This window comes from Sphaeramia orbicularis, chromosome 3 (genome assembly GCF_902148855.1).
Source record: "Sphaeramia orbicularis chromosome 3, fSphaOr1.1, whole genome shotgun sequence".
NCBI lineage: Eukaryota > Metazoa > Chordata > Actinopteri > Kurtiformes > Apogonidae > Sphaeramia > Sphaeramia orbicularis.
The window spans coordinates 59,413,359-59,432,396 of NC_043959.1; the positions used below are offsets into that span (position 1 = coordinate 59,413,359).

The 19,038-nt window shown below is 37.4% G+C and overlaps 1 protein-coding gene across 11 annotated transcripts in view; it reads right to left on the reverse strand.

Annotated features, from left to right (window-relative positions):
* LOC115411674 (serine/threonine-protein kinase BRSK2-like) overlaps positions 1-19,038 on the reverse strand; it is a 152,444-nt gene that overhangs the window by 71,543 nt on the left and 61,863 nt on the right. For all 11 annotated transcript variants that reach the window (XM_030123888.1, XM_030123921.1, XM_030123909.1 and 8 more), the window contains exons 2-3: positions 17,511-17,605; positions 1,851-1,936 (exon numbers count right to left, since the gene is read on the reverse strand). In XM_030123888.1, coding sequence (XP_029979748.1) covers positions 1,851-1,936; positions 17,511-17,605 — 181 coding nt within the window. The remainder of the gene's footprint in view (positions 1-1,850; positions 1,937-17,510; positions 17,606-19,038) is intronic.

A 19,038-nucleotide genomic window follows, 5' to 3' on the forward strand; every position in this document is an offset into this window, starting at 1 on the left:
ATTCTGCTGTGCTGTCAAATGACAAATAAATTCTATTCTATTCTATTCTATTCTATTCTGAACTGCTTAGTCCTTGTGAGGGTCCTGGGGGTCCTGGAGCCTATTTCATCTCCCATCAGGCAAAGGTGGGGTATATGGTATTTAATATTTATTTTTTTAATAATTAACTAATTTTCTTGTTTGATAAACATGAACCCATAAAGACCCAGTACTACTTTTGTGGCAGTTCCCAAATAAATTTTTCTCTATGTTTAATCTTTCTTAAGTAATTTATCACCATTTATTGTAATATTATTCTCTGTATTTTGCATTGTTTTCGTGAAAATCAGGTATTTTCCTTTATTTAATTCACTGATTGGGTAGATGTTCACAAAAACTCATATTAAAGTTGAGGGTTATTATATCAAAAACAGAGAAAATCAAGAAAAAGTGACTTTTTTTGCAAATATATTAATAACTGAATGTAAAAACAAGTGTATCCATGCTCTGTCATTTGTCAAACTCCATTTTACTGGTGAATCAATGTTGTAGAAGATGATGGTGTTTCCACGTTCACTACGGAGCCTCTGAACGTCCAAATGGGTCATATCTGATGAACTGTATTTTATAGGGATGCACCGATACCGATACGAGTATCAGGCATCGGCTCCGATACTCACTGTGTGTACTCGTATTCGAACTCGTAAAATACATCCGATACAAATGCACCGATACCACTTACGGCCGTGTGCCATTCCCAGTTCAGTGCAGCAGGTACAAGGAGGAGGAATAATGTGTGTGAGTGTGAAGAGTGTGGAGACTGAACCAAATAAATGACGGTGATAAAAGTAAGGCTGACTGACAGTACCGTTCCAGACAGATACAGACGCAGCGTTCTGTCCGTCCTCTGCGTACATTCATCTGTTTTCCAGCTGATGGAGGATGAGTACCCAGACAGAGAATGCCACCGGGAGTACGGGGCAGTGCGGACCGCAGCCAGCGGAAGTTAAAAACGAAACTTATCACTCATTTGTCTTTTCTCTTCCTGCTGAAGCTAAACTTTTAAACCTTACCAGAGAAAACTCTGCAATATTAGTATCATAGTAGTGTTCGCTCTGTCATCTCCCTGTTTGTTATTACTGACTTTCTTCTTCTTTTTCTCAAAAAACTTTCCTCTTCTTCGTGGTATTTGTCCAGTATGGTTAATTCAGAGCGGCGCCCCCTGGTGGATTAATTGAGTGAACGTTCATTCCAACACATTAAATGTCAGTAGCAGCACTTTGTTCCAGTCAGACTAATGACAATGACAATAAAGCACATTTACAAAAGGAACTAAGAACTGTAATGGGATTATTAAGTACTCATATCGGTACTTGGTATTGGCATATACTCAAATGTAAGTACTTGTACTCGTACTCGGTCTGGAAAATGTGGTATTGGTGCACCCCTAGTATTTTACACCAACTATTTACATGGATTGATAGGATTAGTGGATCAACAGTTCATATCAGTAGATGGTTTTAGTCGATGGTGGATGTTTGGGTCTTTATGGGTTAAAGTCCTACTCCAAGAAAAAGAAGTATCTACTATGATCTTCCACTATTACTGTGCAGAATGATGTTTGAACAGTCTCACACTTTTGGAGAAATGTAACAAAAATCTGTCACCAGGATTTGTCAAAACAAAAAGTTTGGAGCTGGTTACGATAAGCCATGCAACATTTACATGCATGGTGTGAACACCTGAAACTTTCAGTGGACAAAAACTGAAGGAGCACTTTCAGAGAGGCAGGAAACATTTTTCTTGTGTTTCGCTCAAACATGCATTGGACTGCAAACTGAACGCTGTCCTAAAATAACTCAGATACTTACAGATATTTCTTGTTTTCATAGACGTCGTGCAGCTTTAATACATGAGGATGTTCTATGAGCTTCAGGATGGCGATCTCCCGCTCCACCTGCAAACATAGCAGCAAGAACACAAACATATTTATGCTGTGACGCTCTGTGTCAGTATGTGTAGATGCACAGCAGGATCACTGTCAGACATCATCATCTTTAACGCCATTATTCAGGCAACTGGACCGGCCTCATAATATGGAAATCCAAGAGACTACACAAAAAGTAACGCACAAAGATAACAGAGAACAAATCAATAAAAATGAAGAATCTGCTTTTTGTACTTTTAAACCATTAAAAGAAGATTTACAACAATAAAGAATAGTGTAAACTTATTACATGTCATACAGTTTAAAATCAGAGCGTTACGACACAAAACCTGACAGATGACAATCAATGTTACAAAGAACGGGGGGTTACATATACACATGGGCCGTCCTACTTTTAAACAAATCATAAAAACATATTCATAAATGGACAGTTACATATCCGCTGATGTAATGAACACGTCTGTGCCTGGGATTGGCCGTTGTCTATCGTTTTCTATTGGCTGTGCTGCTGCAGACAGAACAGCAGCTGCAGGTGAGTGTGATCCGAGGTGTGAACACAGAAGTGCTGATTCAGCGCTGATTTACAGTCTGCTGACTCATCAGCAGCTGCACACACACACACACACACACACACACACACAGGACAGGTTACTGCAGGTCAGATCTGGGATCAGCTCTTATGTGTGATTTTAGAATTAATGGTGATAACTCACATAGAGACGGTCTAATATCAGAACACGTAAAGCTGTGAAATCACATTTTACCAAAACCATTAATAGCTCGCTGATGTTCTGGTATTTTTAGAGAAAATTGGCTCCAGATATGATATGAAGATGCTCTCACAGTATGAGTCAGAGAAAGAACGTGTTCAACATTACACCCCCGGCAAACATAATCAATAGTTCAGTGAGTCACACATCAGAGACACATGAGAACTGTTTTCTGACTGAGATCTTAAGGCTTTAAGTCAAACCTAAAATGTCCCCTATCCTCATTCAGAACCATATGAACTATAGTCAGGTTTACATCCAAAGGTAAAACAAAAACAAAACTTTTATTTTTTTTTTAGAAAATCTGCAAAATTTTAAATATTTGTAATGTGAAAATGTTCCATAAATTACTGTTAAGAGCTGCACCATCATCATTTCTGTTGGTCCACACATGCAGAGACACATAATCAGAAATATCTGCTAAATTTGTTTCCATTGCACATTTGCCCTTTACTGCAATATTTTGAGGTTTGGTTTTTTGTTTTTTTCAAATTTTTATCTTCCTTTCCTTTGGGGTTTTTGTGTGTGCAAGTGCAAGATAAAAAAAAAAAGCTGCATGGAAACACAGCTAGGATCAGACTAAAGAGCAGTAAATCACAAGACTTCAATATCACTATCCAACTTAGATATTGCTGTTACTAGTGTTGCAAAATTTAAAGAGATAAAAAAAAAACAACATACTTGATTTCTTGAGATTTCAGCCAGAAATCAAATAAATAAATACAAAAATCTGAAAACAAACTGTGTCTCTTTCCCTTGAGACAAAACCACCTATGTCAGTTCTTCTTGGTCACCAGTTTCTGTCTGGGAGAAGATAAAGAATTCATTTTCATCTTTGGTCCAGTCAGTTTCTGTCAGACAAACTTCTCCTCCATCTGTCATCCTTAGACACTTCTGCTGAAGAGCGCAACACTGTTTGGACCGCTGCGACAACAGTAGCTGCACACCAGACTGAACTGAACTGAGCTACTGGGACTCCCCAGCGTGTTACAAGCTTCAAAGAGAAGAAACAATGAAGGGACTAACATGCATGATATTTGGACCAGACAGAACCACCGTGTCCGTATGTTAATACTGATATGTCTCCAGGGTTGACAGTGTGACCGAACACATCAGTAATCTGCAGCAGACGGCTGTATTTTCCCAGCAGCAGGTGAGCTCTCAGACTGTGTGGATGGATTCAGGTGCATCAGCCCATCCTGCTGCCGTCACTTCTCATTATCTTCACCTGCTCCTACACACTCAGAGCAACGAGGCAGCGGCTAATGAAACACATGTATCAGACAAACAGACACACAGCCCCCGTGTCCTCCCCTCGGAGAGTCGACCACGACTTTTATTACCTCAATTATGACCCATATGGTCTTAATGTGTGATAATAAGTTGTGTGGGTGAGGAGAGACAGTTGGATGGGGGAACGTCGGCAGGAAAAAGTCACTCACGAAGGGTAAAATCATTCCACAGACATTAATCAAATCAGGCCCTTCTCCACACGCCTGAAGAGTTTTCATTCTAAATCCTCTGTATGACCTGGATATTCTGTTATTATTATAATATTATTATTTTTAACCTTCTGACTCAACTGATTACATATTTTTTCCATTTTTCTTTTAGCTACAGCTTAAACATCAAACCTAAGCCACTTAACTAGAGGCCAAATAATGCAGTTTTAAAGTAATTGGAAGCAAACATGAACTAATTTGACAAAATGTGCCCCCCCCCCAGTGCAATATTCACCCTACTTCAGTGCAATAGCCACAACACATGCACCTTGCTACTACTTGTATATATCCTATTTGTTGTACATACCTCTCATCTGTATCATAGAGTTAGCTTTTGTACATTATTTTTGTGTGTTTTGTTGAGTTCAGTAGTTCTAGTAGAACTTTATTAGCACGTGTTTTACTGTTTTATTCTGAAGCCTTTGCACAGTCCTACTTTTCTTAATACTCTGTGTGATATTTTTTATTTTATTTTTTTCTTACACAATCCCTTTTGCACCAAATGTTTTGCTGCTAAATTGAACTGAGCTGCTAAACTGATTTTCATTGTTCCTGTGACAGTGAGAATAAAGATCTATTCTATTGTATTCTAAACCATGATGATTTACTGTTTAAGTAAATTAAGTATCTCTAAAAACTCAAAGATCATTGATGCCTGACCTTCATTTGATATATAAAATACATGATGCAATGCAAAAAAATTAATATTGGTCTCCCTCGAAAAAGAGATTTCATCTCAAGGGACTTCCTGGTTAAATAAAGGTTAAATAAAAGAGTAACAATAAAGATATACAGGATGTCCCATAAGTCTCCATACATAGGAGACATAATACATTCCATGGTTCTAACATGTATTTCTTTATATTTTTCTTCTTTATAGTTCTTCAGCAGTGGAGGACACACATTGAAATGTGTTCCCGACAAAATGGCAGTCATATAGAGCATATTATATAAATAAATAGGGTTTATGTCAAGAAACGTTTATTTTTCCTATGTATGGAGACTTATGGGACACCCTGTACAAGTAGTGTTAATAAAAGATAAATAGCAATGCACAGATTTCTGAAACATATAAAAAAGCTAAATAATTTTCAGCCATGGACTCAAATTCACCAAACAAGTGCCTGTTTAATAGGACTACACTCCAATTAACATTTGAGTCTTCTTCATAGTGTAACCTCCTCACCACAACTACAGACAAGTTTGCTATGTTGTTCAAGAAACAGAAGCTCTAAATAAAAAACAAAATAAACCATTTATGGAAGGACCACAGGTTATTTATTAGAGGTACAAAGTAAAGCGAATGAGCCCAGAATGATTCCTTAAAAGGGAGTTTCTGTAATAGCAGTTTTTACAGCCAGTATCTAGTGACCGCTGTTGGTTTTATACTTTACGACACATTAGATACGTTTAAATCCGCTTCAGTTTCAGCCTGTGGTTGTTGTCCCACGGTCTGAAAGTTTTAATAAAATATCACTTTCCAGAGAGCACTTTACAGCAGCACACACCACAGCTGATTCCATTCCTCCAGCGGTAAGACCCTCCTGCCTCCAGTCGGCCGCCGCCTATGGTCTATGATCGCCCTCTTTAATGAATCATGAGAAGGGCTCTGCTCACTGCGCTGCCTCATATCCCACTTTAATTGAAACAGGGACACCGAGCAGAGGGCCAGCAGGGTGAAGAACTGAGACATCCACCCAGTAATCAAACCTCCGTCTAGCGCCTGGACAATCTGCTGAGGCAGCCAATCAGAGGCGGGCAGCTATGATGGCATCAAACGCCAAGACAAAGGAGAGACGAGGAGATGACAGGAGGAGATGAGACAAGGAAACAAAAGAGGGAAAGGAATGAATGACTTACAAACACTAGCCCGGTTTGTTCTAACATACAGCACACTATCACAACCAGTTATGTCTTAGTAGAAATCAACCTCAAGATCCATTTCAGTTTGGTCATTTTTAATACAAAATATCAAAATAGTTGTTGATTCATTTAATAGTTGACAATAAATTGATTAATCCTTGCAGCTCTACTGTAATTATGCTTACATTTCAGTCTATATTGTTGTTACTGAGCAGCAGCAAAGAGTCGAGATAGAGATTAGAGTTATTACACAAACTGCGGTGCTTCTTGAGGACCATTTTTAGTCCATAACAGAGGAAAAGTATGTCTGGATGGACTGAGTTTAAGTCGTTGGTAATCTGAGTTCTCTGCTGTATTTTATTAGTGGATAGAAGAACCATAACACCATCCATGGTTTTCTGAACTGCTGTTTTGAAGCCAGTTTTTCATGATTTATAGCGTTGACTTTATGGAGCTGAAAGTGACCATATTTGGACAAAAGAGCTGGAGCTATGGGAGAGTGAGGAGTCAGAACCGTCTGCAAGGGATCATGGGTAAGCTAGTGCTAATTGTTTGCTTTCTGACTCAATTAAACTGTAAACTTCAAGTCTGAAATAAAAAAGTCTTTTTAGGGACTGATGTCACAGCAGGACCTTGAAAAACTTGTCCATGCATTTATCTTCAGTCGAGTTGATACTGGAACAGTATCTGCTCTGGTCTGCCTAAAAAGTCTATCAGACGACTGCAGCTGATCCAGAATGCTGCTGCTCCAGTCCTCACTAAGACCAAGAGAGTGGACCACATCAGTCTAGCTCTCAGGTCTCTACACTGGACCACATCAGTCTAGTTCTCAGGTCTCTACACTGGACCACATCAGTCCAGTTCTCAGGTCTCTACACTGGACCACATCAGTCTAGCTCTCAGGTCTCTACACTGGACCACATCAGTCTAGTTCTCAGGTCTCTACATTGGACCACATCAGTCCAGTTCTCAGGTCTCTACACTGGACCACATCAGTCCAGTTCTCAAGTCTCTACACTGGACCACATCAGTCCAGTTCTCAGGTCTCTACACTGGACCACATCAGTCCAGTTCTCAGGTCTCTACACTGGACCACATCAGTCCAGTTCTCAAGTCTCTACACTGGTCCCTGTCTCTCAGAGAACAGACTTTCAAATTCTCTTGCTTCATATAAAGCACTGAATGGTTTAGGCCCAAAATCCAACAGAGACCTTCTAGCCAAATCTGAACCATCCAGACCACTCAGGCGGTCTGGTGCAGGTCTGCTCTGGGTTCCCAAAGTCAGAACTAAACATGAAGAATCAGCGTTCAGCTTCTATGCTCTGTATATCTGGAACAAACTACCAGAAAATATCAGGTCTGCTGAGAGTCTGAGTTCTGTTCAGTCCAGGTTCCAGACTCACCTGTTCACTGGGTTCTGGGTCTGGTTCTAGACTCACCTGTTCACTGCTGCATTTGACTAAAAGGCTTTTTACTTTTTAAATTTTATATTTTCTTTTGAAACTGCACTGCAACTCTTACTTTAATATCTGTGTGTTTTTATATTTTTGGATTGTATGTGTTGTTTTCTTACTTGCTGTTTTTAATCACCTTTTACATGTTTCTTTTATAATGTTTTAAATGTGTTTCTTTTTCCCTTGTTGTTGTATTTCAATGTCCTGTGTGAAGCACCTTGAATTGCCTTGTGGCTGAAATATGTGATAATAACAAACTTGCCTTGCCTAGGGTCTTATTAGTGTAGCCTGTAACTACTGTGGAATTATATGTCAGGAAAAAAAATGTCTTTTACTAATAACTAAACCAATGCTACAAAAGTCTAATTATACACCACTAGATCACATATTAGATGGTCCAAAAAAAAAAAAAAAAAGAAAAAAGAAAATTATTGACTCAACTTTAGGGACTGGTTCAAAGTAAGTCTATGGAAGAGATGTTTGGAGACCACACCCAGTGGTTGTCAGTGGTATTACAGTTTTAAATACATCTGGGCTGCATTTTGGAACCAAAGTCCTTGATCCTTCCATTTTCTTCAGACAACCATATGTATTTTCTTACATCCCCTTATATTACATTTAACTTAATCCCAAATGAAAGAGGTTTAACACTTTTCCCCTCTGAGTTATTACCCATTAAAATTTAACTTTATGCATACAGTATATAGATTTCTCCTATATGCTACGTTAATTTCCAATCTTTCCTATTAATCGGCACATTTGATTATCGTGTGGTATTTCAGCCAAGGCTAAGGTCTATGTTGTCAGTGTTTTATTTAGTGAAGAGCTGAGCCTGTGTATGATTTTAATCCTCAAATTTGTGAACATAAATATACAGAGTCTTCCCTGAGAGTCCTGACATTCATTGTAATTCACATAAAAACAGTTAAGTCCACCGGTTACATATGCAGCCTCTCAGGAAAAAGTACCAGCCTCAGGAAGTAAAGCTACAGGTTGTAGTAGTTTGTCTTCTGAAAAGAGAATTAAAAATGGATGATACTTGCCCGTGGAGTAAAGAAGAAATATGATGCCCCCAAACTTTGTGGGAAGGCAACAAGTATTTGAGTACAGAAATCACCCAGTTTATGAAAATGAGCCCAAACTGGAGGTAGAGCTGTGATGAAGGGCAGTTTGCTGCTACGGCAATTAAAATAAAATAAAAGAACTGATATCGGTGTTTTTACCTGCCCTTCAGTAAGCACATTAGAGCCTCTTTCCCCTGTCATTTACACAGGGAGGGAATTAGATGGACTTGATTACCCCAAGGACTTGATTTCCTCCTGGAGAGCACTGGTTTCTCTCCTGTAATGTTCCACTTTAGCATATTATGTTATATGGTGCAGGGTTTTTGTTTTTATTTTTTTAGAAGGATATGGCCTACATATACAGCCACTGGACCACGGCATTGAACAGACCACATTACAGTTTATGGTCAATGCTTTTACCCGCTGGATACCAGTTAGTTTTTTTTTTGTTTTTTTTTTAAAGATTTGCATTAGTGTTAGACTGGTTGGACTGTGTGAGTAGCTTCTGTTGATGTTCCAGTCTTTAAACTTTAAATGTGGGAGTATTTCTTCCTCCAAACAGAGTTGTAGACATTTGCTTTGACCATGTATACTCAGAAGTGACAGTGAAAAGGCAAGTGGTAATGTGTCACAACAGTATTAAACAATGTGGTGTACATGTTGAAATTAGCTTCTAAACCCTGAATAATATCTAAACATACTAATGTGGAAATGTGGAATAATTTTACATCTAAAATATCCAAACAGAAAATGATGTTTGGGATATTAAATTGGAATTGGAGTCCAAGTAAACATATACTGCAGGAAATATAAATGTGCTGTGCAGAAACCAGATTCCTCCCAGTAATCAGGTCATGTATGTGCATGTATATTCTGCATTTCCTGTTTGCATCTTCCTTGTCAGCCCTGTGGAAAAATGATACAAAATGTACACTTTAAAGCCTTTCCTTCTATCTGCTTAGAGAACCCAGCACTTTCTTTCTCTCTCTCTCTCACACACACGCACACACACACACACACAGTCAGTATTGACTCCATTAACACAAGCACTGAGTCGTTGAGGAGATGAAATGACGACGGTCAGGCCTGAGAGGATCGACTGCAACCTCTGAAGAGCTCGAACAAACACAGAACAACTTAATCACACACTCGCACACACGGAGTTCCTGCATTTGATGCTTAAGTGCTCCCTCAGGAACACACTGCACGCATAGAACATCACCGTCTGTGGCACAGGTTTATCTACATGTTTTACGAAGAATTTTTATGACACCCTCCCCCTTTTTTTATTTGTTCCATTTTAATTTACATCTTTTGTTTCCTCATCAACCTGGTCATCATATTCTGTAAACTTTAGCTGTATTTAGTGTTTAAATAAAAAAAAAATCTAATTGTGTATACTGTATTAATATGTAAATGTTTTAAGTTATTCCTTTAAGAGGTTTCATGTGTAACAATGAACAAGGGGAATGTGAATGTGTCTGCACTGAAGACATTACATTCATATGTAAAACATGAGAAGAATTGACGTGTTTGGATAAAAGCATGCAAAAAAAGAAAGAAAAGGAGAGTGCAGAAGAACGAAGACAATAAAAACTGTAACTTGCTGCTCGTCTGAGAATATCAAATACAACGTGACTAAACAGGATGTCTGCAAAATGTCACAAACATGACAAACCGATTTTAAACCTGCAGCTTGCAGTTTTTATGAATGTAATTTGGCCTTTTTTTAGATTTTGGCTGAACTTCCATTGTGAGAGATCAACATGGCCATAACTTCAGCCAATAGCCACCTGTTGCCATGACAACAGGGCCCGAGCATCTCCTAAAATAAGACTGAGGCGGGAAGGATTAGAGAGACTGCTGGGGGATCCCCTCCCCTCCCTCTGTTGCTCTGTCGCTGCCTCTAAAATACAGACAGACTGAGCAGAGATCAGCCAAAAACAGAAGAGAAATAAAGTCTGATCAGCCGACGCTCATTCAAGCATTTGTTGCCTCCATCTGCTCTCATTAAATGAGCTGATGGTGATTATCTCCACGGAATGAAAGCGAGGCTCTAACTGTACACCTGTGTAGTTTGTTGTCATGACAAGAAACTTCAACGGAGATAAACAAACTGAAGCAGGAGATGTTACTGTAGACACAGAGGCACGACAACAGTATGTGTGTCTTTCTGGATATACTCCCAAGGACTTATTTGAAGACACAAACACCTGACCAGTCAGATGTGTGTCCATTTCATGACTTCATGAGATGGATAAAAAGGGACTAAAAAGCAATGAACAAAACACACAGATAGGCTTTATTTCAGACTCATGGTCCACATTAAAAAGCAAACAGATTAATACAAACAAAATAATAACAAAAAAAATGTTTGAATCCTAAATAAATACAAAAACAAGTGGTGCCAGGCACAACAAACCCCGCCCCTTGCACATACTGTAGCTTATTTTGGCATCGATCCAGCTGAGGTCATCATATCTATACGTGTGCTGATGTTAGCGTATCAGCTGCTTCTATATATGTGCCAAGTTTGAAGTAAAGTGAAACAAAATTGATGTTTTTATTTCGCCCATTATAAGTAAATGGAAGAAAAAAAAGATTTAAAAAATCCTTAACAAATGTGAACTTGGACCTACTTTTCTAAAAATGTAATCACATCTATTCTGGGTCACTGGCAATCTATAAACCCAATTTGGTATGAATTCAACCAATAGTTTTGCTGCTACAGACATTTGAAATTTCAGCCATTATAAGTAAATGGGGAAAAAATTTGTTTAAAATTCAAAAAAAATTTTGAACTTTCACCTGCTTTTACCAAAATGTAATCACAACTATTCTGGGTCGCTGGCAATCTATAAACCCAGTTTGGTATGAAGTCAGCCAATGGTTTTGCTGCTTGAGTGTAAACAACAAAGAAACAAACAAAGAAACTGTCACAAGGGTGGAAAATGAGAGAATTCAAGTGCACGGTACTGAAGGGAAAAACACGAGTTTATTAAACAGAAAAGAAAATTAAAACAACGGATAACAAAACCTGGTTCACAGAGTCCGTAGAGGTGGATGAATGAATGCCCAGGTTGTGAGTGGGTGGCGTAGACGAAGGGACCAGCGCTGCACGGCTGCAAAACCAAGCCTTAAATGGACAGAGAGGTGATTGGCTGCAGCCGTGCAGCGCAGGCAGATGAGTCAGATCATGGGTATGAGGTGATGATGTGGAGAGGGAGGAGCCGGTGGCCACACAGGCACAAACTGTGACAGAAAAAAACCGAAACAAAAACACTAATATTGCCTCCCCTTTGGGGGGCGGGGTAAAAACCTATTTCACAGGGAGCTACTGGTATTCAACAAAGCAGAAGTGCTCATGAACCATTAGAGAAAGACAAAAGTCCAGGCACTCACATGGTTAGAACATTTTTAAAAAGCCTTTATTTCACGAGGGCCTGTAGATCAGTTCATAGGTTGGAGTTAGAGCGTTGGTGTGTTTTTAACTCCAGCCCCTATGAACTAATCTACAGGCCCTTGTGAAATAAAGGCTTTTTAAAAATGTTCTAACCATGTGAGTGCCTGGACTTTTGTCTTTCTCCTTGATAAATACTGTCCAAACCACCCTCTGACAGGTAATGTGAGTAAAACTACAGATACACTGACCTATTGGCTGAAAATCAGCATCTGCCAATATTCGCCTTTTAGTCCGCTATCAGACAATCGGCAAGTAAGACGACATTCATCAATGGCAGTGGCCAGTGTTTATCTGTTGTACTGATGTGACAGCTCATTGACATCTGACTCCAGCTGCTCTCCATTCAGTTCAGTTTCAGTACATCAATATGTCACCATGTAGTAGTTAAAGGGTCCTGTCTGGGTCTGCAGTGGTTCAGGTTAATGGATGGGCTGAACTGTGGGTCTCATGTGAAGTATGGAGACTAAATGAGAGTAAATAAAGTTAAGCTGTGAGTTTAATCGGCCTGTTTTTAGTATGTTAGTGCTCAGCGACAACAAAATCAAACAGACAAAATAAAAGTAAAAGAAAACTGGAATGGGAATTGGACAAATTAGGATTTTTCATATTGGTGTTGGCTGAAAATTCTAGTATCAGTGCTGTGTTTACCACACATAAGGCTAGATTTACTCTTACTTTGCGCCAGCACAAATCCTTATTTGGCATCAAAAGAAACACTGCTGAGATTTATTAAAGTGGTACGGCATAAACTGTGGGACAGGTGCATACAGTTACTTTTACATCACATTCCTTTGCATATGTTTGTGTTGGAGTTGGCAGTTCAAAGCACAACTTTTGGGGACTCATACAATGTGATTAACTACGGTTTGCAAATACTGATTTACTGTTAATTGTGGCATTATTGAATACTGAAAAAAGCATGTTTTGACCCTTTCATAACTGGCCCGGCTGTGACAGTGGCACATGGGGGAGGGGCTGCTAAGACCAAAGAGCAGGTGGTAGAAAGCAGGAAATATTCTCCACTTGTGTTGATTCGTTTGATTGGCAGTGGAAGGCTTTATGGGAAAGATCATCAGTGAAACAACAATTGCAATAAGATCAACATTAATTCAACCACAGCTTTTACTTTCACATAATGTCATAAGGCTTCATGCCAAAAAAATGACATGAAATACAAAATATCTTCAGCCCAAGAATATTCAACCTTCCACATATTTCTTCAGGTTCTGTAGCTCATAAACACAGTGCACCACACTTATGCACAGTGTGGAGTTGTGCTGGTTTGTGCTGGTCTTGGTAGAATAGTGCAGGTCATTACTGAAATGAACTGACTGTGTCTGTGTTCATAATTTTGCGTATTGTTAGGAGATCAACCACAAAAATTGGCCACTGACTTCTGAGGTTTTTCTTTCTTTCAGCCTCACTAATTGGCACTGCCTCAGTAAATCTGGCCCATAGACTGTGTGTGGCTGTGCTGCCCAAGTATATTCACAGTCACTAAAGTATATTTAGCTAGCATTTGTTTCATTTGACCTCATATGCATATGCATCTCTTAACCCACAGCTTCTCCTTTCCCTCTCACATTGTGACCGTCATGTGAGGCTTTGCTCCGTGGACAGGAACAGTGAGATGGCTACATGTTACCTGACAAACTGTAATGCACATATTCTAAGACACAGCTGTCAAACATATGACCCGTGGGCCAAAACCGGCCCGCCAAGGGGTCCAATCCGACCCCGGGGGATGAATTTGTGAAATCAAAAATTACAATGACGATATTAACAGTGTAAAAATCCTTTTTGTTCAGAGGTCACACACAGACCAATATGATCTAAAATGGATCAGACCATTAAATTACTTTAATAATAACCTAGAAATAACGACAACTCCAAAATTCTTCTCTTTGTTTTAGTATAAAAAAAGTACACTTACAGAAAAATGTTTACATTTACAGACTATCCTTTCACAGAAAATGTGAATAACCTGAACAAATATGAACAACCTCAAATGTCTTAAGAGAAGTAAATGTAATTTTACCATTATTATGGCTATATGTTACTAAATGTTTTGTGTATTTGTAGATCAACTCTGATCTGTAAAGTTGTAATAACGCATGTGTAAATGATGAGCTGAAGCATAATATTGTTAAAGTGGCACATTTTTTCAGAAGAAATTTCAGATTGTTCATGTTATTCACATTTTTAAGGAAACTTTGTAGATGTAAACATTTTCATAATATAATTGTACTTTTTTCACTGTTATTATTTTACTGGTCCAGCCCACTTCAGATCATACTGGGCTGAATGTGGCCACTGAAATAAAATAAGTTTGACACCCCTGTTCTAAGGTGAGCTCGTGAAAAATAGACATGTCAAATGCTTAATGACACCAGAGTGGCCTAATCATCACATCTTAATTCACTATGTGTTGACTGGAAGGACCTGCAGCTTCAGTCCCTGAACAGATTTACCACTTAATCAGAATAAGATGCATTGGTTTTATCGGTGAGTTTGCTTCTGTTACACTAGAGAATAATCTGAGTAAGGATGGCTGAGACAAAACCTTCCACAGGAGGAGGAGGAGGTGATTTCTAGATCTGTGTGTGGTTAGTAAAGACCAGGTCCAATAAATTAACACGGCTCAGGAAGAACACACAAGTGTGAACATTTTGACAGAAAGGAGCTTGTTAGTAAATTTGGACCTGAATTAGCCTTTTGATTCTTCATTTGTTTAGTGACTGATGTTAGCCTGTCATGACTTCTAAGTTCCTCTGATTCATTTAGAGCAGAGGTGTCAAACTCATTTTAGTTCAGGGGCCACATTCAGCCCATTTCGATCTCAAGCAGGTCAAACCATTAAAATTATAGCATAAAAACCTGTAAATAATGACAACTCCAAGTTTTTCTCCTCATTTTAGAGCAATAAAAAACATTAAATAAGGAAAATGTTTATATTTACAAACTATGTTTTTGCAAAAAAGATGTGAATAACCAGAAAAAATCTGAATTTCTTTAAAAAAATAAGCCAAATTTTAACAGTATTATGCCTCAACTTATCACTTGTACATGTGCATTACACACAATATTACACAAACATAATATTGTTGAAATTTTGAAGTTTGAAATGTGTAACTAAAATATGAATGTCTACAACATTATCTCTCAACTTATGAACACAACCAACAAATCGGATCTACAAATCCACAAAACATTTAGTAACAGACAGAATATTGTTAAAATTGTACGTAATTTTCAGGTTGTTCCCATTTTATTGTCAGGGTTAATAGACTATTGTTTTACTTTAGATCACATTGGGCTCAAACCAGTTCAACACCACAGACTGTTCAGATCTTCAGTGTAATTTTTGCACTTCATAAAATCATGCCGTGGGCCGGATTGGAACCTTTGGAGGGCCAGTTTTGGCCCACGGGCCGCATGTTTGACACCTGTGATCTAGAGGTCTGAAAGGTCCAAAACAGTATTTCACTTTGAATATCTGACCAAACAGCCTTTAGGTTTGATCCAGACTGAGACCACCGCTTTGTAATGAACCAACATGCAGCTGTTTGGTCTGAACTGTGGTCCCGGTCAGGTTCACGTCCAGACCGCATGAGATAAATGTGAACATACAGTCATGGAAAAAAATTATTAGACCACCCCTTGTTTTCTTCAAATTCTTGTTCATTTTAATGCCTGGTCCAACTGAAGGTACATTCATTTGGACAAATATCATAATAACAACAAAAATAGCTCATAGTAGTTTAATTTCAGAGCTGATATCTAGACATCTTCCATGTTTTCTTGATAATAACCAAAATCACTACAGTTCTTACATCAATATCTATGGCATTGTACTGACAAAAACAGTGCTTTTAGACATTCCATGTTTTCTTTTCTGTCAGTTTTAGTCACATGATCCACACAGGAGTTAGTACTTGATTGCATAACCATTGTTTTTGATGACTTTTGATGGTCTAATAATGTTTTCCGCAACTGCACACTAAATGCTGTGAGTGCTGTGTCTTAACTCTTCACAATTGACATATTTTTTTTTATTTTTTTATTTTTTTTTTACAGTGTTTCTTATTATATAAAACTGTGTCAATCAGGATAAATGAGTTCTGAGCATATGAGGTGGTTTCATAATAAACCACTGCTCAGTTCATGTACAGTGTGAAACCACATTTTGGACAATTCAAGATTTCAAACCTATCAAAGAATTTTATGCAAGATTAGTAGCAGTCAAGAAAAGAAAAAAAAAGACGTAACGGTTACAAAATGATGTCAGACACAAGGCACATGTATAAAGAGATAACAGATGTAGATAATAATGTCATGATGAGGGCTGTAAGAAAATATCGGTTCTGCAATATATTGCGATATTTCATTTCACAACGCTGTATCGATATTAGAAAGTACTGTATTGATATTTTTAGGTATTTATTCAAATGCAAATATGTTCATTTTTGTTTTTTGTTTATATTTTATGTATTATTCTTTAACACTCTTATTAAATAATGTTAGTTTCTTTGTTGGGATTGAACTCAAATACTGTTCTGATGTTAGTTCTGAACTAATAGAATCTGAACATTTGAACAGGATCTGAAACTGTAATGTCTGTAAAACAGAATTTCAGTTTGAACACAGGAACATAATGTGATATAGCATTAGATCCTGTTTTGATCAAATAAAAGTGTCATTAGTATTTGTGCAGATTTCTGGTGTAATTCAATTCTTCAAGGAAATAATCTTTTTAAAAAAAGAAACAAACAAAAAATTGCCTTTTTAACAGTATCATGATATATCGTGATATATCGTATCATGATCCTAGTGTTGTGATTTGTATCGTATTGCAGATTCTTGCCAATACACGTCCCTAATCATGATGTATTTGTCCACAGCCAAAATTACACTTTACAGGCAAAACTTGGTGAACCCTGTGTGACAAAGGTGTGAACTTTGGTTAAAATTGTCAGCTGTAAATTTCTCTTTAGAAAAAAGAAGAGATGATAAGCAGCTCTTTTTGCTCTCCTTATTTAATGCAGTGAAATTAAGAAAAAAGCAGTCATAATTACATCTGAACTAACTTCATCATAATGTGAAACGATGACATTGAAATGCAAAAATGGTGACCCTGACTGCAAATGAAGTTTTAAATCCATCAGTGGTGCAGGCGGAGACAACAACACCTGATCTGAATATTTAATCTGTCACTGCTCTGTTTGTGTACATGCACAGGGAGATAAACATGGTGGACGCGCTAAGGAATAAATGTTCTATTGTGTCTAAATAAAGCGCTCAGGAACATTAAGGGAAAGAAAACAGAAGCTGTCATGTATCCTCTCTGAAAACACACCGAGCAGACGACACCTGGACAGGTACAGCAGCGTCCCATTTTAAAACAAACAAACAAACAAACAAACAAACATCTGAGTCCAGATTTCTGCAGGACAAAGACCAAACTCACCTTCATCAGGACCGACTCGCTGAGTTTTTCTCTGTTGACGATCTTTATGGCGACTTTCTGACATGTGACACAGTGCACGCCGAGCTTTACCAGACCTGAAAGACGCAGAGAAAAACACATTAAGTCAGATTTTCTAGTTTTTTTCTGGAGGCTTAAACAAATTCTGAGTTGAAGAGAAGACAAGGTAATAATGGCAGGAATAGTATTACCTAAAACCTGTCGAGCATGAAATTTTAGTTGAAGATTAAAGGTGGAGTAGGAGATGTTTTCCTGGAGCATTTTTTACTATATTGCTTAAAATCCCCTTCACACCCCGATTATAACCAATTAATTAAATGTTCTAACACAAAGATGAAAAAAATGTAGTCACCTGTGGAACAGACAGGACTGAAAAAACACCATCCAATCATTTTAACCGGCCCATCGAAATGATTGAACGGTGATATGTCTATCAAACTCAACTGCATTTGTCCCTCCCCCTCCCCCCTCTGCGCGTACCCCTCTTCATGCACGAATCTTGTGTTCTCAGAGGTTTGGAGCAACTGGTACAGGAAACGAAGACAGAGCCAGAGCTTGGCAATATTAGTTATATTAGCTATATTAGTTATATCAGTTATATTAGCTATATTATATATATTAGTTATATTAGTTACATGAGTTATATTAGCTATATTTGTTATGTTAGTTCTATATTAGTTATATTAGTTAGGTAAGCTATATTAGCTATATTAGTTATATTAGTCATATTTGTCATATTAGCTATATTAGCTATAGTAGTTATATTAGCTATATTAGCTCTATTAGTTATATTAGCTACATTAGGTATATTAGCTCTATTAGCTCTATTAGTTATTTTAGCTATATTAGTTATATTAGCTACATTTGTTATGTTAGCTAAATTAGTTATATTAGGTATATTAGCTATATTAGTTATATTAGCTATATTAGCTGTATTCGTTACATTAGTTATATTAGCTATATTCGTAATATTAGGTATATTAGTTATATTAGCTACATTAGTTATATGAGCCATATTAGTTATATTAGTTACATTAGTTATATTGGGTATATTAGTTATATTTGTTATATTAGCTATATTAGTAATATTAGGTATATTAACTACATTTGTTATGTTAGCTATATTAGCTATATTAGTTATATTAGTTATATTAGTCATATTTGTCATATTAGCTATATTATCTATATTAATTATATTAGCTATATTAGCTATAGTAGTTATATTAGCTATATTAGTTATATTAGCTACATTAGGTATATTACCTATATTAGCTCTATTAGCTATATTAGCTATATTAGCTACATTGGGTATATTACCTATATTTGCTCAATTAGCTATATTAGCTATATTAGCTACATTGGGTATATTACCTATATTAGCTCTATTAGCTATATTAGCTATATTAGTTACCTTAGCTACATTTGTTATATTAGCTATATTAGTTATATTAGGTATATTAGTTATATTAGCTATGTTAGCTATATTAGCTCTATTAGCTATATTAGTTAT